This window comes from Pipra filicauda, unplaced genomic scaffold, assembly GCF_003945595.2.
Source record: "Pipra filicauda isolate LSUMZ 115617 unplaced genomic scaffold, ASM394559v2 scaffold95_size2449627_pilon, whole genome shotgun sequence".
In the NCBI taxonomy this organism is placed as follows: domain Eukaryota; kingdom Metazoa; phylum Chordata; class Aves; order Passeriformes; family Pipridae; genus Pipra; species Pipra filicauda.
In genome coordinates, this window is record NW_024105153.1 from 784,256 (window position 1) to 803,089 (window position 18,834).

Here is an 18,834-nt window from a genome sequence, read left to right on the forward strand (position 1 = left end):
CGCTTTAACACCTACCCTGAATATCTATATTCACAATAAATAAAGGAAAACATCGATTTTCAGTAGAATGTACACTTATTTTTGTGGTAATACCTGAAAATATACAAGGAAGCAGTATGAGTGAAGTGGAAATGAAATCTTTCCTACAGTGTCCAGGAACATCACTTAACTCCCTGAAGTATGCACTGCCAGTGACCATGAACAGACATATGAAATTTAAAGCATTAACCAGGATGTGGCTTATTTGACCAGCAAGGAAGATGAAGATTGCACTACCAAATGTCTTATGACAGATTCCTTCATTATACTTCATGGCAATGTATTGATCGAGGCAGGAGGAGAGTCATAGCTGCAGAAGTGTCTGATAAGATCCCAATAAAATTAGAAATCTTGACATTTTCATAAGGAAAGCCGCATGTTACAGAAGCAGCACACATCCCAAAGCTAGGATTCAGTTTGTTAAGTACTAGCAGCAATTGACTATTGTGAAATAGTGCAATCTTTTTTGCATGAAGCAGTCACACTCTGTTTAAGTAGAACAGATTGAGAATCCTGCTGAATGGCATTCTCCCTTTAAAGAGCCAGACTTCCTTTCCCCATTCCTACCTTTAATACTTAAAACGGCAAAACCGGCAACAGACGCCCTTAACACAGACAAAACAGCTGCCCAGATTTGGGCCTGACTTGTTTAGCAAGCAGTTTAAATTCATGAAAAAGGAATGTTTTTTAAACAGCTATCAAATTCTGTCTAATGTCCATCCACCTCTGAACCTTGAAACCTCAAAGGCAAACTGAAAAAAGAGAGAAACTGGAAAGGAAAAACAGAAGGGAGAGGAATATTACAAATCAGTGACTGGAGAAGAGCAGTAGTCTTGTTAACTCGATCAGGAACAAACAAAAACTTTGTTGAGAGCCAAGTTGTTGTTAAAGCCACCATATTAAAGCTGCCTTTGGCATAATCCTGTCCAGCTCAACTATTCCCCCATCACTATTTAAAAGTTTGTTTTAAATATTTCAAGGAGATTACCACTTCTCAGCTCTTTGGTAGCTCACATCAGTAACAGGCCAGTCATTTCTATCACTCTCTGAATCTCATAGCTCCATCAGAAACTTTCAGACAGCATGCTAAATTTATAGTCTCCAGGGACATAAAGTCTCTTAACACAAATCTATCCAAGACAGACTGGTTGTTTTTATTCTAGCAATCATTCCCCTTACTCTCACACAAGAGAAAACAGCAAGCCTCATTGGAATGTGTGTGAAGGACAGATCAGAGAAAGCTATACATTTCCTGTCTTGGTCTTTTTCTTGCAATACAGACTTAATCTTCTTCACATATAAGTTCTGGATGAGGCAGTTACCACCGCTTGGTAATTAAATGCAACTTTGACTTGCACTACTCCAGAAGGCAGACACATACTAGGAAAAAAAAAATAAAAACAAACCACACAAAACCTGAAAAATCATTTCAGAATACTCTTGTCTCTTTAAAACCCTTTCTTAGGAACAAAATATCATCCTTGTTTGTAAGTAAACATGCCTAACTTCTTAAATGAGTTTGCAAGTCACATCATTCACTTTTTAAAAGGACAGCTTATGACATGATTTTAAGAAAACATTATTAATGTTTCGAAAGTCACGATAGCAAGAAGACACTTAAAAAATCTGCAAACCCCCTGTAATAAGTTATAGTTGAAATATTTGAAACTGACTGCATTCAGTGTAATGACAGTTCTGGATGGGAAAGGGAAAGAAGGGGAGGGAGATAGGAATGTCTAGCCTAATAAAAGAATTATAGGAGCAATCACCTACACAATTATTTAAAATAAAATGAGGTGCCCTAATACTCCTGTATTTTAACAGTAAATGGGCACAGGAACATAGGCACTAAAACTCTTCAGGAGCATTTAAAAAGTTCAGCTCTGCAATCTGTGAGTATAATTACCAACATGTAGCAACTATTTATCCCATGCTTTGTACAATGCTAACAGGAGTACCTTCTGATACCTAAGGCACATGCCTGTTACATGACTTGAGTCACACTGAAATTCCACACATTCCAACTAGTCTCTCTTCCCCCAACACATATGGTACTTTGTAGAAGCAAGCATCCCAGACCAAGTAAACCCCAAACACTGGCAAGCTGGTACAAGTTTCGTCCAAACCTGTAATCATTAAATGCAACAGTTCATTCAAAAGAATGTTACTCTTCTTAAACAAGCCTACAGTGAGAAGAAACCAAGACTATCATAGGGTTCTAACATAATGTTTTTCATGACCACTGGACAAAGATAACTATGAATTCATCTGGGGGAAATGGGTCAATAAGCTAATGGAGCAATTACCATAATTTCAAATGACAGTTAAGTAGAAGGACTTTTTTTTAGAAATTATCAAACTACATAAGATTTGAATATTCATCATCTGGGTTTTTTCTCTTTTTTTTCGTAAATACATTCATCAGGGACTTGCTCTAACCCTGCCCTAAGGGTTGGGAAAAGTTATCTGGGCATCTTAGTATAGGTGACTGAGAAAAATCAAGATATACTGAAGAGATTCAGATGACTCTGTAATGACTTTTTTTGGATCGTGTGGCAACAAATGAGTCAGTCACAGGTAATCTCTCATAGTTAAAGTTGAGGCCTTGACGTACATGGGTAGAAAAGGAAAAGGAATGTGACTTTTGGGTATAAAATTCACTGTGAAGCACAAATTAAATATCTACACCTTAAATGTCCCATGTAGCCTGATGTATGAATAGAACCTAATAATTGTGTCAAAATACTTTACTAACACCTTACCACATAAGGTTTCCTTCCACTGAAGTGACAAAAAAATTGTTTCCAAGCTATCCCTTATGTTCAAATGCTTCATATTGGAACTCCATATCCCTATTATCTTTTATGGCATTTCAATTTAGAGTAAGTTAGTAACAACTATGCAGTCAAGATGTTCAAAGTCTTTACACTGGTGTATCTAGGTGTACCTATCCTTCTAGGATACGTGTGACTATAAGGATAACGTAGCTGTGGTAAGGGAGAATATGAAGAGAGGTCTGGGTTTGAAACAAACCAAAACCAACAACAAAACCCCCGGAGACTGCGTCTTGCTGCTCTTCAGTTCTAAGAGAAGGAAAAAAATAAAAAAGGAATCTGCTGTCCTAGGGCATATAGCATCATGTGCATACAGGACTGCACTCCCAGTTCTCCCATGGGATACATAATTCCATGATGCTTCACAGGCCAAAGAAATTTCTATTTTAACTCTGCTAATAGTTTATGTTCCAGAACCACAGCCTGAAGTAACAAATTCAGTACAAATCCATGTAATACTTTTCCACAGATATCTACAGATAAGAAAAGTCTGTTTAGCAAAACTTACACAAAGAGTTAATCTGTTAGAAGCTCTCAGCATAAATAGTTAGTTTAGCTGTGAGTCAGCAGTGCCTGTTTAGAACTGCAAACAGGAGACCCTTTGACACAGATAGGCGGCTTCCAGCATGTCTCTTACTTACCATCTCCTCCCCTCCCACTGCTGCTGTTTGAATCTTCCTCATACCTTGAATTTGGCAAGTTGTCACAGAAGTAGTTCCACTGCACAAGATATGCTTCTACAACTATTTTGGATTGCTCAAATGTTTAAGCAGATTGCCATCTCAACTGGGAGATTATAGGTTTTTTAACATGTTTGAAGCCAAGGGCACAACAACAAAGATGTACCATATTTAAAAAAGGAGTTTTAACAAGCTCAACAGCTTTCAACAGCTGTGCAACCTCCACCCCCAAGATAACTGAGAAGTTCCCAATTGAAGGAAGACATTTATTAATTCAAAATGCATCAGTTATATTTCTCAACAGCTCACAAAGCCAAGTACTCTTTTATGCTGTGACAGTTTGCAGATAACCATATTTCAACAGGACTTTTCAGTCCCATAATACTTTAATGAATGTACACACAAACAACACATAGCATACTGCAGCCTAGGAGAAAAAAGCATTGTGTACCTCCAAAGATAAGGTATATTCAGGTAATCTAGATCAGGAACTTTGGACTTTACATCTAGTCTGAAAAGCTGCCCCTCCAGCAGTAAAATTTCCACTATTGTGCTGAGCCCTGATAAAGAATCAGCTCTGAAAAGACCCACCTAATGAGTCATTTCCGGGCATATCCCGATTTTCTTTGGCAAAAGGTATGGGCAGGGGTGTTCCTTTCCAAATACTTTTAAAACACAACCTGTTCAAGTCAAGCAGATTTGCAGACCACAGTGATAATAGCTCCAAGGTTGAGTCCATAAAAATAACATTATTCTGATAGAGGAAAACCATCTATTTCTGTAAAATATTCCCAAGATACCAATTTTTAAACTTAATCAAACAACTGAATCCTACAAAGACTCTTTCATTCCTGTAACAGAATATGCTTTCCTCTGACCATAACAATATCATTCAAAGTGCTGCTACAAGTTTCATTTTTATAAAAGGTACTCTCATCTGTTCCCAACACTAGTATCCCTTTCCCTGTGGCATCAAGAATTAACTGCTTCTTCCCAGTTCAGGACCTTTGATCATGCCTTATTCGCTAAGAGAAGAACTCTGCCTCCAGAAAAATCACGTCACCTTAAGGTGGCCAGCTGTCAGGTGCTGGAAACAAAGGCTCATGTGCTTTTCCCATGTTGCCTTCAAGCTCTCTATCAGTTCGATACTATCTTAATTAAATTCCATTTGAAATCTCTCCTTGTCTTCATAACTATAAAATGTCCCAGTGTACCACCAGTTCAGATGTGCTGAAATCAGTCTACCGTGCTAATGTTCCAATTTTCTTCTATTTACCATCACCACCTTTATCTCCACCTGTTGTCTTTTATCTTATACTTAGAAGACTGCAAACATTAAGTATTAGAAGCTTTTGGTTCTGTTTTTGCAGTTTCTATTTTCTCCATTTCAAGGCCTGTAAACATAACTGTGATCACGTAATGATGATATAATGTAAGGAAACTCTTTTTACACTCTTAAAAAACAACATATTGGGTTTAAGTTAATTAATTCTTCCAAACAGCAAAATACTGATACACTATTCAGAGAAGGGCATGCTTAGTTTCTGGACATAAAGATCCAGGCATGTTAAGTGAGGTAGCCCTCTAATCCAAATTACTGCAAATATTCTAAATCACTTTACCATAAGCATTATGTTTTGGCTATAAAGTCACTCCAAAGGTCCTCAGCATTTCCAATATGCTGTGCTATGCAACTCTACAATGTCCAACACTATAAGGCACACAGGACCCAATTACGTTCAAATCCTTAGTAAGCTCACAGGTGATAGCATGAATTCAGACTATAGCAAGACCTTCATACTGCCAAGAGTCACCAACGTACACCTGAGAGGATGGAGTGAAGGGAGATCACCAAAAGGAAGCCCCAAACAGAAGCCACCACTCATCAAATGGTTTCATCAGTCTGTCACAGGATGAGGCTGAATGTGCACAGCAGCCTGGTGACCCTGAGCTTCAGACAGTTAACAGTCTTCCAAAGCCAGGAATTCCGGTCACTGAGTGACCCTGTATTTTGCCACTAAACTGTCACCCACTAAATAGTTGCCCATAAAGTACCTGCAACTTCAGAAACACAGGCAGGTCATTCTCATTCTAGGACCAGAAGGCCTATTAGGATATTAAATTTTTCACTCTAGGTCTTGTTTCTCCTTCCAATAAGTCTGACAGAACCTTTCAGGCAGTTGCAGTGAGCAAGTTACTCACCCTTGGTAAGTGTAGACCAAGGTGGCAAAGAAAACGGATCTACAGATGGCTACAGTCTGAAAATGAGCTAACACTTCCTTTGATTGACTGTCTCAGCTTTGCACAACATTTAGTCACCACAAAGTACGTGGAAGCTGTGTCTGGTATTGACCTAAAATAATAATATAAAGTATTTATCACTGGAGCTCTGTGGAACCTTCACAGCCAGTAACATCAATCCTTCCAATCAATTAGTGTAACTCAGTCTTGTGAACTCTACATTATTAGTTCTTCCTACAAAAAAAACCACTGTAAGAAGCACTAAAAAGCAGATCTGTCATCAGAACATGTCCCATGACATCACCACAGTACTTCCTTAGTGAGGACACACTATGTGAGACATGAGTGCATGGTCCCACTTACCATTCTTCCTTTCACTGAGTGGAGGAAGGTTGGGGTTTCGGCCATGATGGAGGTTGAGGGTCAGCTCGGGCTGCAAGGAGAGCTCCTGCAGCTCATTGGCAACAGCTTCACTCTGCGGGCTGGGGGCCGCCGAAAGGGACACCAGCACCGGCTCATCATCATTTTCGCCAGCCCCGCCTCCGTCCAGCCCATTTCCAGCAATGACGGAAGGGGGCAGGCACACCACGCCGGAGAAATCCACTTTGGCTTTCGTGATGGCAACCTGCAAGACAAACCCATAAATCTCACATGAGAGTCTCCGCCGTATGTCCAGTTCGTCGTGGTGTCTTCCACGTTATAGAGAAACATGTTCAGTACAGAGTTTGTGTTGTCATCATCAATCCAAATCCAACTAGTGATCGAAACTTGCTACACTCAGTTTAAAAACCTACATAAACCTCCAACAGCGTCACCACAACTACTGATGAAACTACAGATTATTATCATTTTCTTTAAAAGTATGAGAACATTCTCAACTTTTGGTCCTTTAGGAACCCAATCTTGAGAAGACACAGATAGGCTGACTTCACTGGAACAACTCAATCTAGAACCTTGCTGAACTCTTGACTGCTGTCCTTTTATATCAACAATAGTGTTCTAACAACTGTCTCTTTGAATTCCAATCAGGTAAAGTAATCCTTCATAATAAATCTGGAAGGACAGTTGGGTACAACAAATGAGGATTTTCAGATAAAATCAACTGCATTTCAAAAAATAGTTCTCGTTTCATTCTCTCTTCCCCAGTCACGATTGGTGAAAATGAATAAGAGAAAAATATTCCACATAAAGTAAACAAACTTGCCTGTCTAAAACCTCAGTTACAGTAACCAAAATGTGCAATATATAAAGGGCTTTAGCGAAATAAGCAATTTTAAAGTGTTTCATTACATTTCCATAATTCTTTAAATAAGTAGTCAATATTCAAATTAAAATTCTTTTCTGTTCAGTAATTTAAAGAGAAACAAACCAGCTGTAAGTCTCCAGTGAAATGGTTACTGTGTCAACATTTAAACAGTAACAGACATTATACAAGGGCAATCGTGTTTGGTTTTGATTAATGAAGACGGAAGTCTCCTGCTTCTTAGTATGCTGCTGTTTCAACCAGTCTAAACTCAGAAGACTCTGCTGCACTGTCGTAATTTAGCAAGCAAAAGGTACTTCCAGAGGCTAACCTTCAGCTTCAAAAAGATGCAGGTAAAGCAACCTGCAAAGAAGCAAAGTAAAAACCATCAGGATAATCCTCCAGAAATCAATCAAAAAGCATTAACTTGGAACAACGTGTTTAACAATACAGTTTTTTATTAAGTATTCTCCATTTAACACTCGTAATTAACCTGAATGAGTGTGACAACAACAAATTGAGAGCTGACAAAGGAGTTCAAATAGTAATTTTCCCCACTTGCATTTCAGTTTCATACTTCAGTTGATTAGTAACATTTGTTCTATAATATTCAGAACAAAGTTCTAAGTGGCAGTACATTTGTTTCAAAAATTTGTTCAGTATATATTTAAGTCAACAGTAAGAATTTACTGTAATGAATATATGTTATTTCATCCATGTTGTCATATATTCATTCCCAGGACCCTATGTCATGATCTGAAGGGAAGAAAAGAAGGGCAGAGGAAAAAACCCAGAAAACAACAAAAACCAACTGAACATGGTACTTGTTAAAACAAAACAAATGAGACTGAGCCAAACCTTACTGCCATACGAAGCATTTGCTTTTACTTCAGTTAAAATTTGGCTAGAAAGTGCCTACTCCCCCCCCACCCTGATATTTTTCCTGTCCAAAGTAAACACAGAATCATATCCATTTGAAAACAAACTGTAACGGTAATTTGAAAAGAGAAAAAAATGGGATCGTGCCCTTCTCTTTACAATGGATAGAGAAAACCTGGAAACATCCACCCTTAAACCACAGATTTAAAAGAACAGAGTTTGGTAAACTCTAACAATCTTTGCAAAGGCTGGAAAGAGTTAAATCATGACCAATATAGTTGGCCTCAAGCCTGTCCCTGTAGATGGGAGACCTGTGGGGCTAAAAGGAAGAGTAATTGCTCAGGTAGGAGGCTGGCTGGTAAGAACTGCTCCCACCACCTTAGAGGAGCCAAAGCCAATTCAGTTTATGGAAGGAGACATACTGGAGACATTACACTTTGCCTGGTTCCACATGATGGTCAGCTCATGCGGAAGGGCAAGTGCAGCCAGGCCTGAAATCACAAACAGGTGACAGACATATCTAACACCCACCCTGCAGGGATTTGGAATGGCAGGAGACTCAACCTTCCCTCCTCAATCTACCCTAAAAAAGAAAGATTTCCTTCCTCTTCCCAAAAGGAGAAAACCAAGCTTCATGTGTATCAAATACATAAGATCTGCTTCAACTAGGTGAACAGCAAATGCCCTTAGGAACTTCTGACATAATGGGTTTTCTTTTAAAGAGGAATTTGTAACCTGCATGAACTAGGAAAATTACATTTCAAACACCACTTTAACAACAGAATCTATTTCCCTAATCTAGATATATTTGCATTATCCAGACCACTGGAACTCTATAATTTAGGTAAAAGCACAGCGCCAAGCCACAGTAAAAGCAGTCCAGCTGAGCCAGTGACAACAAGAAGCAGAATAAGAGATCAGTGCTCACACACCAGTTTGCTACATGAGCAACATCATACCAAATGGTGTTAATATAAACCAGAGTTTCTCCAGTAAATTGTTCAATGAAACTTCGGCACAGCAGCTGGGTTATCTAGAGTTGTACCTGAACTTGCACATTTCCTAACTCGTGCAGAAAATGACACAGATGGAAGGTAGCTTAATTCTAGTTGGCATGTCATTCAGTGTTTGTCCCAAATCAAAGGAACACAGCTTAAGCAAACCTTGACTTGACAGTCATTCTTGCTCTGTCTCTACATCCTGCTGATTCAGCTGAAATGCAATTTTTCCTTGGTTATTTTTCATCTGGATCAATTCCTCCATACAAGGCACACTTGAACCAGCATAGTGCAGTGGAACATCACCACAAAATACAAAAAAAATCAGCCTGACTGTCCAGACTCTCAAGCAGTCTGGACAACAATTCTGTTACTCCAAGCAGGGTTGCAGCTCAAATAAAACTAAACTGGGATGAACCATTAAATGCATTAGGTAAGCCTGCCTTCTCCTTCCTCCACATTATCTCCCATTTCAGGCCAGAACAAGAATCGGCAATGACACATAAAAAAACAACAAGAAAACTGACCCAGGTGTAAAAGCTAGTCTTCTGGTTTACACTGCTTCTAAATCAGATTCCTGGTGTAGTTTGCCCTGTAGCATCATCAACACTTGTCCCAGCACTTCACAAGGGAGAGAACCAGCTTATACCATTATTACATACAAACATCCAGCCTCTACCTAAGGGAAAGAGAACTCTTTTTCAGATCAGTGCCAAGTCTTAATATGTAACATATTCCCACATTGAAAAAAAAAAAAAAAAAGGCATCCAGTCCTCAAGACTACAATAAAAGCTATAATTGGATGAGTTTGATTTTAATGTTTTCAATTAAAAGCCTGATGAGGGCATAGAGGCATTTGAAAGATGCTTTGAGGATTTATAATCATTCATGCTGCAATATTTAGAAGTCCTGTCAAAGACATGAAATCCTTGTCTGCAACCAACATAAGGCTGTTTCTAGACTTCCCAGGCAGCTATACCACCCTATAACTGTCATTATAAAATGATCAATCAGTTAGTTACACAGATTAATATTTAGAACCTAATTAAAATTTTACAATGTTTGTTTTCTTGTCATTTCCGAACAGACTAGAAACTTTCCCATAAAGAAATGTACCATATCATAATCTTTAAGTGAGTCATCCAGAAGCTGATGGACAGTATTAAGAGCAAGTATTTCTCATCCCCAATAAGGGCTTCAGGATGAGTACCCTCAAGGATTTGCATCTGTTGCCTAACCAGGCAAAAGCTTTCTATCATGGCATTTTTCTACTTTTGGACCAGTTGCTTCTGGGACAAGAGTGGCTGTGATACCACAGATGTTCTACAGCAGCAACACCAGCTTAACCAACCCTTAAATCCTCCACTGTCCAGCTGCTCATTTTTATCCCGACGCTGACCCTTCTTCAACTGGGGAATCTATTTAGCTGAAAACCAGCCACCCCAGTCTATTGCCAACTACACAGACAGCTGTGTCACCATGCATGTGTTGGATAGATTAAACCATCTTCAACCTTCAGATGACTGCTATCAAAGGTAGCCATCCTGATTTCTTTTTCACTTCCTTGTGCTTTATAGTCCTTCATGATAGCCAAGTTTTTGTGTGGCTGGGTGGCAAGCCAGATTAGCAACAGGTGCAGATTAAAACTAGTAGTTTGTGTGTGGCCAGGTCAAATTTAACACAGATCAGTTCCTTGATCTGGTTTAGCTTGTGCTGGCTGACAGGCAGTGAGGAATGAGCAGGCTGGACTGCTCCTTTTGTTGGCAATGCCAGTTCAGTGTCTAACCAGAGGATGTGGTTGTATGATACAGCTAAGTTGGCCTAAGCTCCTGCCAAAAGGGCAGTCTTGGATACATGCCTTTTTTGCTTCCCTGTGCCAACACTGGTGCTTGTCTGCCCTTATGATGGGATGATTAATGGAGCTAAAATGACAGGAAACTAATCCTAATCCCTTTTCCCCCTCCCAGTTTTCTTTTCACTAGCTTACTGTTGGTCAGACAGGTCTCCATACTGCATATGTCTGTCTATTTTGTTCCCCTTTCACCTCCCGCGGTTTGAGCTGTCCTTCAGTGTTTCTGGATGAGCAGCTTTAAGAGAAATTTCTATAAGTATTTTGTCATATGGTAAATGCAAAGTAGAATACCTTTTTCACCAGCAAGTAAGCTAGTCAGGTTTACTGTGTGTTTACTGTGATATAGTGCTGCAATGGCAAGAGGACGCACTTAAAAAGCTACCATGTAAAACAAGCTTCTGAGCAGTTTAGTCTTTGTAGTTTGCAGGTTTGTTAAAGTTAATATTTTTCTAAAGATTATTAATGGTTGTGGTTCTTAATTTTGTACCTTGTGCAAAATTGACTCTGCCTTGTTTGTCTGTCTTAAATTGAAGTGTCTTGAACACCTTCAGAACTCAGAAATGGATAATGATTATTTATATATTTACAAGTAGTGTCTATTGTTTCTTTTGAGCAGTCCCATCTTCCCCCTCGTGTTATGGTTCCTGCTTGTATTGTTGTGACAGTGGGTTAGTGCTTTATAGCAACATAATTTGAGCACTCCTGGCTCCTGAGAGCACACTGTTGCCCCTGCATGGTTTTGGCAATATTCACATACTCATGGCATAATCAAGGTCTTGACAGTATTTAAATGAATCAAAGAACAGTACTACCTTCCCTAATGTGAAACCTCAATAACCAGAGCAAAACACATAAGAATTCAAAATTTAAAATTAAAACATAAAAGGAATTTAAAAATAAGTAAGTAAAAATCAGAGAAGCACGGGGTGGGGGGGGTGGGTGGGCAGGGGGGATGAGGAAAGCACAATTCCCAGATCAAGAAAGGACACCTCTCTAAACAGCTTTCTCTTGTTTTGCATTTTAGGGCCGAGTTGCCAGGGCAATAGTAATTTCCTACTGATTTAAGAATTGCTAAGCAACCTCCAGCACCTAATAGCAACAGCATGTGTGTGCAGCTGGGCTATTTTGAGAAGACAGTTTTGTTTCTTTTTATTTTAAACTCAAGAGCAGTGTTCTGTTAAATGACTATGCCAGCTGAGATCATTCAGTCAAGAGAAGAGGCAATCTTGGGCAAAGAGGCTTTAAGTGGACGAATCCTTGAAATGAGTGAGAAGACTGGAAGAGAATGCCATGGCATGCCCAAAGGCAACTCTATCCCCCAGATCATCACAAATCAAAAGAATACCTAGAAGAAGTGCAGTTTTCAGCAGCTGAAAAAGAAGCATCACATTAGCTTGAAAAGCTATAACAATCATAGTGAGAGATATTCCTTTTACCTTTAGATAGCAAAGAAAAATCACCAACAGGAAGACCTCCAAATTTGTATTAAAAAAATTATTTCATTTCCTGGCAGTCAGCTTAACTCAGGCATGCAACTGTTGGCAGAATTAGTTCTCCACTTAATTGAGAGTTAACATGTAACTGTCCATAAAGTATATATAATACAGTAAGCAACAAGGCTTACTTATATAATACAGTAAGCAACATCACAGACTGTACCCTGGAGGGGGTACAGCCTTGAGAACTTGTTCCTGAGGAATGACGTTAAGAAACCAAACTATGCAGATCACTAAAGAGAGACCTTCTTAGATCATGGAATTTTATTTTAACACACACATTCCACACACATTTGTCTTCTGCAAAATAAACCTGTCATCAGCTGCCTTCACTTTCATAGTAATTGGGGGGTAGGGGAGGCAAAAGCAGTAAAAATGTAACCAAATTCTTTCTGGATTAGAACTAGTGATTTGGAGGTGTAAGCTGTCCATTTTACCATAATCACAAGCCACTACTCTACAAAGATTGTATTATAAAGGCAAAGACTGCAACACATGTGAACAAAGATGCTGGTAAAACTCAAATCAGCACAACTTTATCTGAGCTAAAGAATCTGTATTTGTATGTGTACTGTGCCAGTAACACTACAGTAAGAGAGGATATCTTTGAATCATCATTGTGTCTCTCTGCTACCACCTCTAGCAAATCTATCAGTACAAGAGTCAAAACATGCTTGGGTCAGCAAGAAAATGGCAAGCAATATTATCAGACAAAAGGCATGAACAGCTGTATAGAGATGTGAGGACTTGAGGGAGAAAAGATGCATATCTAGTGCAAAGCAATCAACTGCATAATTTGTGCTGCAGACAAACAGCTTTGCACATGATTTTAATAACCACTCATCAAGAACGATATTTCTTAAGTCCTAAGTACTTCCTTCACAAGGAAGGACATTTGTTTCACTCAGTCCCGCAGTGATAGAAAGTCTTTAAGAGGTCTTGAAAAATCATAGTTAAACATTCATTTCTTAAAGCCACAAATAGGCTAAGAAATGTAGTTTGCCATTCTAGATATTTTTAAGAAATACTTTTCATGCTTCAATATTTGGAGGAACTTTGTGGCTTTCAATCTCATGACCTCTGGGCGCACAGAAGAACTGATAACACCAAAGCTAGTTTTGAGATTCACAGTGATATTTATAATAAACAATCCTTGCTGAAAAAAACAATGAACTCTCTACCAATTTCTGAAGATCTTATTTAAGCTCAAAGTATGAATGAGGAAGACATTCTTCCAATTTTAGAGGATGCTGAGCCTTAAACTAGTGAAGTACTTTATAGACACCTAATTCTATCATACCTCTTAGTGTGCTGAATGAATGATCCAGTTTGTGAGACTAAAGATGATGGCTACTGAAGAAACAACAATTTCTGCTGAAGTTCAAAGAATAAAAGAGACCAAAAAAGACGTGATGTTCAGGTGTCATGTATCAATAGGTACACCAGTATATTTTAGGCCTTGGTCATGATATAGGCTCAACATCCTATTTAAAAGAGGAATCCAGCCTTCTGCTACCAAGCTGTTGGTTCCTGCAGCTTCCCTTTTGTCTGATCTAATGATTGTGCACCCACAGGGTGACTCAGGTCAGCCGAACCAGCAGACAATCCACTCTGCAAAAGATTAGAAACCATTTTTTCCAGGATCAGTCAGCTAGTTGGATGTGCCCTGGGGCTGCACAATCACAAGCTCTGATGCAAAGGAAGAAGTAGGAGCACACAGCTGTGCAGAGGTTTGACCAGCCTTTGCAACAGCAGCACACTGAAAGATCAACTTAACTGTAATGTCAAAGAGCACACTTAAACATCTAGCAGTGGTGCCAACTTAAGCAGCCTGCTGCACATTCCTGCTCTCATACCTTCCTCATCGTGAAACCAACACAAATCTTACAGAGACAACATGTACTAGACCAGATGAAAAATAATCTAGGAGAAAACACTTCTTTCCAGGAGCATGTGTTCCCCAGAGTGGCTCACCATGGCCACAAAAACAGCTATGCCAGCAAAACAGAGGGAGCCAAGAAAGGGAGCAAGCTGTTTGAGCCTGCATTGCTGCCAAAGAAACGCATGATGGACTGCAGTGTGTTTAGAACAGGATTGCCTGTTTTTCACCACCTTCTGACTGACTTCCTTGCAACTGCTGTCTGATGCATCTTTTAAGTTTTCCTTCATGTCGGAGGCAAAGCATTCCTTCCCACCCCATAGGGGCAACTAGGGGAAGCAATGGATTCAGCCAGCAGCAAAGGCATGTGGCAACAGATGCCAACAACCAATGGAAACAGGGAGGCTGCAGCAAACTAGAAAAGGGAATGCTGACAATCTGCAGCCAGATGTGAGCTGTGACTTGGAAATTCATGGTTGAGAAAATATGAAGAAACTCTTGGTGAATGTGGATTTAGGGCAGATTGGGATGAGAAATTCACTGGACAAGAGAAGCGTGGAAATAAGACCTCAAAAGAAACAATACACTTTCAAACACAGAAGATTTGGAATTTGGGACAAGAACTGGATGGCCTGGGACATAATAAAGTGGTGACTTGAGCAAGAAAGGAAAGACAGCCCAGGGAACAAATCTAGACTAAAAGAAAATAAATTTTTAAAAGGAAAAAAAAAGAATTAAACCAAGATAAAGTAGTTAGATTTCAGTCAGTTCAGTTCCTGGCACAAGCGTTCATGTCAGCACAAAGTAGCAGGCAAAACTGCAGAACTTATAGAATCTTAAGGATTTTATGGCAATGTTTTTGGTAACTTACTTTAGCGTGCCCGAGGAAGTAGTTTTATATTTTAACTATTTCAGTCTGATCCTAGGCTGTGACTGAGAGTGTAGATCCATATTGTATCACCTCACCTCAGTTTGAAATTCTCACCTTCTCTCCTTCAAGTAGTGACTGCAGCCACAGAGCAAGTCAATTCAGCTTGCTGTTCTGATGAAAAGCTACACCTTGGAACATGCTTGTTTTCCCACTGTGCTAGCAATCTGAACCCTGCAACCACAGATTTGTTAGATCTCATTAGAAAAGCAAACAAAAAACCTAAACAAACAAAACCTAAACAAACAAACAAAAAAAATCGAGGAGCGCAAGGCCCATTGAAAAAATGACAGCTTTCAATTACCTCAAGTACAGTGTGAAACCAAAGTCTGAAACAGAGTCTGGAAGAAGTTTTCTGACCCCAGTCACATTCTTTAGTCATGACTATGAAACTGTCTACAGAAATTAAACCAATCTGAATTGATTTTGTCTCTCCTCCCCATCAACGGACACTGGGTGTGCAATTCAAATTTCTTTGCATTTATTGGCATATTCTACTACCCAGTGTGACATTCATTAAGTGAAAATCTCAGCAATTGAGACTGAGTTACTAGATACTCTGTTCCCTTTTTCCCCTACAAGAACAAACTTTCCACCCTTGGATCTCCCCCCTACTGAAAAATTGGTAAGATTTTTCTTCAGTGATTCACAGAGAAGCATATATCAATATCACTGTCTTGCTTAAGTTAACCAGTTCATTGAAAAGAAGTAGCAAGTACTCAAGAGGTGCTCCCTAACATGTAAATCTAATGAATGTGAGTAAAGAACATGGTGGAAGGGTGGGGGAATTGGAACGCTGCTCTTTGCTGATTCAAAGGATAGCAAATTCAGCCTTCTCTGCTTCTTTCTTTAAAACAAGTCTTATAATTGCTCAGCAGCATTGAAAAGTGGGCAAGTGTGCTGTTTATGCTGTTAACACTATAAAGTCCTTGATGCATAGATGTTACACTTGACATCAATGCAAATTCAAAATACTTAAATATTTTATCTCTAAACAATACTATTCCTCACGTTCAGTGACCACAAGCAATTTTCAATTCAGCACATAAGAACAGACTAAAGACAGCAAAAAGAACACAACACACACCTTACTCACAGTTCCCACGGACAAACCCAGCTCACTTCCATGCCAGCAGCTCTCTCCGCAGTCACTGAAAGAGAAAATAGGACAGATAGTCAGAGATTTAAAAACAAACAACCAAACAAAACTAAACACAGCACAGCCCATTTTCTGCTTTAAGAGTAAGGAGTGAAGTTCTTTATCTAGGATTCTTTTTACATAGAATCTTTAATTCATTTGGCACACACAACAGAACTTGGACTGAATTACCATCAAGACTGCCACACTTGTATATACATACCCATGCTACTTGCAGAGCAGAACTTTTACTTTAGGACAGCAGGTTAGTCAGTTCTGAAGAATGCAGTGTTTGAGATCTACTAAGGTAGAATATTCACCAAATGATACTCAGTTTTCTTGTCCCTGTACTGAAATCATTCTTAAACACTGGATGGTAGAAGTTGTAGCCTGTTATGACTAGTTTATTACATCCATCCAAACAAAACCAGGGTAAAGTAAAAAAGTACATTTCAGAGATTTGTCAAGACTGCAATGGGAATTCCATTTTTTGGGGGAGTGAGGGCCCAGGATAACCTTCCTGTGCACCTTAAAAACTCCTAAACGTACTGAAGTAACACACCACTTTGCTCTGCCAATACAGCCTGAACAGGTGTGCATAGCAGTACTTGACTAGAAAAAAATTACTTCAGAGGCTCTGGAAGACTGTTGTCTCAAATGGTAGGTGTCAGAAGTTGGTTTGTAGTTGCCATACTTTCACTCCTACTTCCTTAGCCACCTTTAAAAAAATACAAATCATCATAGGAAGGTTTTAACATGAAGTTTCTATTCCATTTCCTCCTCCAAGCTCTTCAGACTTCAGGGCTTCCTAGACATCAGAAGCACAAAACTGCAGTTGAGATGCCATGATATTCTGTCAATAACATCAAATTAAAAAAAACAGGCACCTCCCTAAATACAAACTTCAGACTGGATGGACTTTGGACAGAAGCATTACCATAGTTCCAATGAAACACAAAAAATAGAATGAGCTATCTACTACTTCAACATCATTAGGAATAAGACCAATTAGACTGATTAGTCTCGATGCTTGGACAGTTGGCATATCACAAAATGTGAAAGTTTTCTGATCCCCACCCAGCAAATTAAAGAAGGCCACGGTTTAGCAGCAGCTACAGTAATGAATTGCACACCTACTAGGTCGACTCTCCAGTTAACGATTTGAAGAAGCGATTTACAGTAAGATACAAATCAAAACCAAGGTGACACTACTACTTTAGAGGCTTCCCTTACAGAGAATGTTTCTATTTTTCTTTGAATAAAATGTGTCAGCACACATTAATCATGGCTCTATCACAGAATCAAGAATTCATTCTGCCACCTCTTACAGTATTTGTCATCAAGTCAATATTTAGAATTACTTACAACCGCTTAATTAATTTAACGTGAGAATCCGTAACAAGCAATTACTTTTCTTTAATAAATAGCCAAACTGATACAACTGAAACATGATAATGATGCAAGGCTACAAAACCAAGTATATACTTAAAATGTACTTTTCACAGAATTGCAGATCCTAGATTTCCTAAAAGGCAAGGCAAAAAGGCCTCGGAAAGTCAAGGAAAGTCTTCCACAAAGATGTAAACAATTAACCACTGTTAAGAGTTTGCTATTCCAACATGATAATAAAGTACCTGACATAATTTGGTAAAATAATTTTGCTGGAGTATTCTTCTGACAGCATTAAGCACATAACATCAAAATTCAGGTATGGAGTGTTTGGTTGTGATGGTGTTGGTTTGTTAAATCACAAATAAGTGAGTGATATTTATCCATATATTAAATCTTTGCCCTAGTGCCAGTTTTTGTTATCTTTTGGGTTTGAGTAGTTTTTTATTTTGGTGTTTGTTGATTGCTTTGGGGGTTTGGCTTTTTTGAGACTCAGGTACCCTTGAAACCGCTTTTCACACACAAAAGGGTGGAAAAGTTAGGGATGTGTTTCATTTGAAGATTTCTGCTGGACAATCCCTAATTTCCAGTAATCTTGGTTCACTGAATATTATCTTCCAATATTAGATTACAACAGTGCTGATAAAGCTGGACAATCATCAAGCTGCTGCATTTAATTTCCAGCACTTATGATCCACGTTCTCCCGAATCTCATTTGAATCCAGACAGCTCTCACATTGAGTCTTTTCTTGATCAGCCTCTCCTACCACTTGGTACAGGGCATCTGCTAATCTTTTACAGAAGTGAAACCCCAGAACCAACCAAAATAATCTTTGTGTTTTCTTCAGCAAGTTTTTTTCTGGAAAACTTCAAACTGCTAAATATTCCAGGTCTGAAGAATGTATCAGGCTATTCCTACTCAGCTGGAGGGTGAGGCAGAAGGGAAAGAACCTCTCTGTACACCCCCAGTTCTACATCCCTTCCAAGGCATTTGTAATCAACAATCAAACACCAGGCCGGACAGACACCTCACCTGGCACAATACGGGACACACACACACTCAGTGACTTTGGCATCTTTGCAAAAACTTAGCACTATCCTTGTGAAAAAGAACTTGTGTGTGTGTGTACATGCAAGCACACACTCAGAAAACAGGACTGATTATTGCAATAACTTTCTTGCCTCAGTTTATTTACTTCTCCTGACTTTCCAGCACTTCCATCAGCCTGCTCAGGAGT

General features: G+C 39.1%; 1 protein-coding gene across 1 annotated transcript in view; it reads right to left on the reverse strand.

The window, feature by feature from the left end:
• The window catches only part of MRTFA (myocardin related transcription factor A), a 97,815-nt gene that overhangs the window by 72,804 nt on the left and 6,177 nt on the right, over positions 1-18,834 (reverse strand). The window contains exons 2-3 of the mRNA XM_039391407.1: positions 16,157-16,220; positions 6,158-6,419 (exon numbers count right to left, since the gene is read on the reverse strand). Of these exons, the coding sequence (XP_039247341.1) occupies positions 6,158-6,419; positions 16,157-16,220 (326 nt within the window). The remainder of the gene's footprint in view (positions 1-6,157; positions 6,420-16,156; positions 16,221-18,834) is intronic.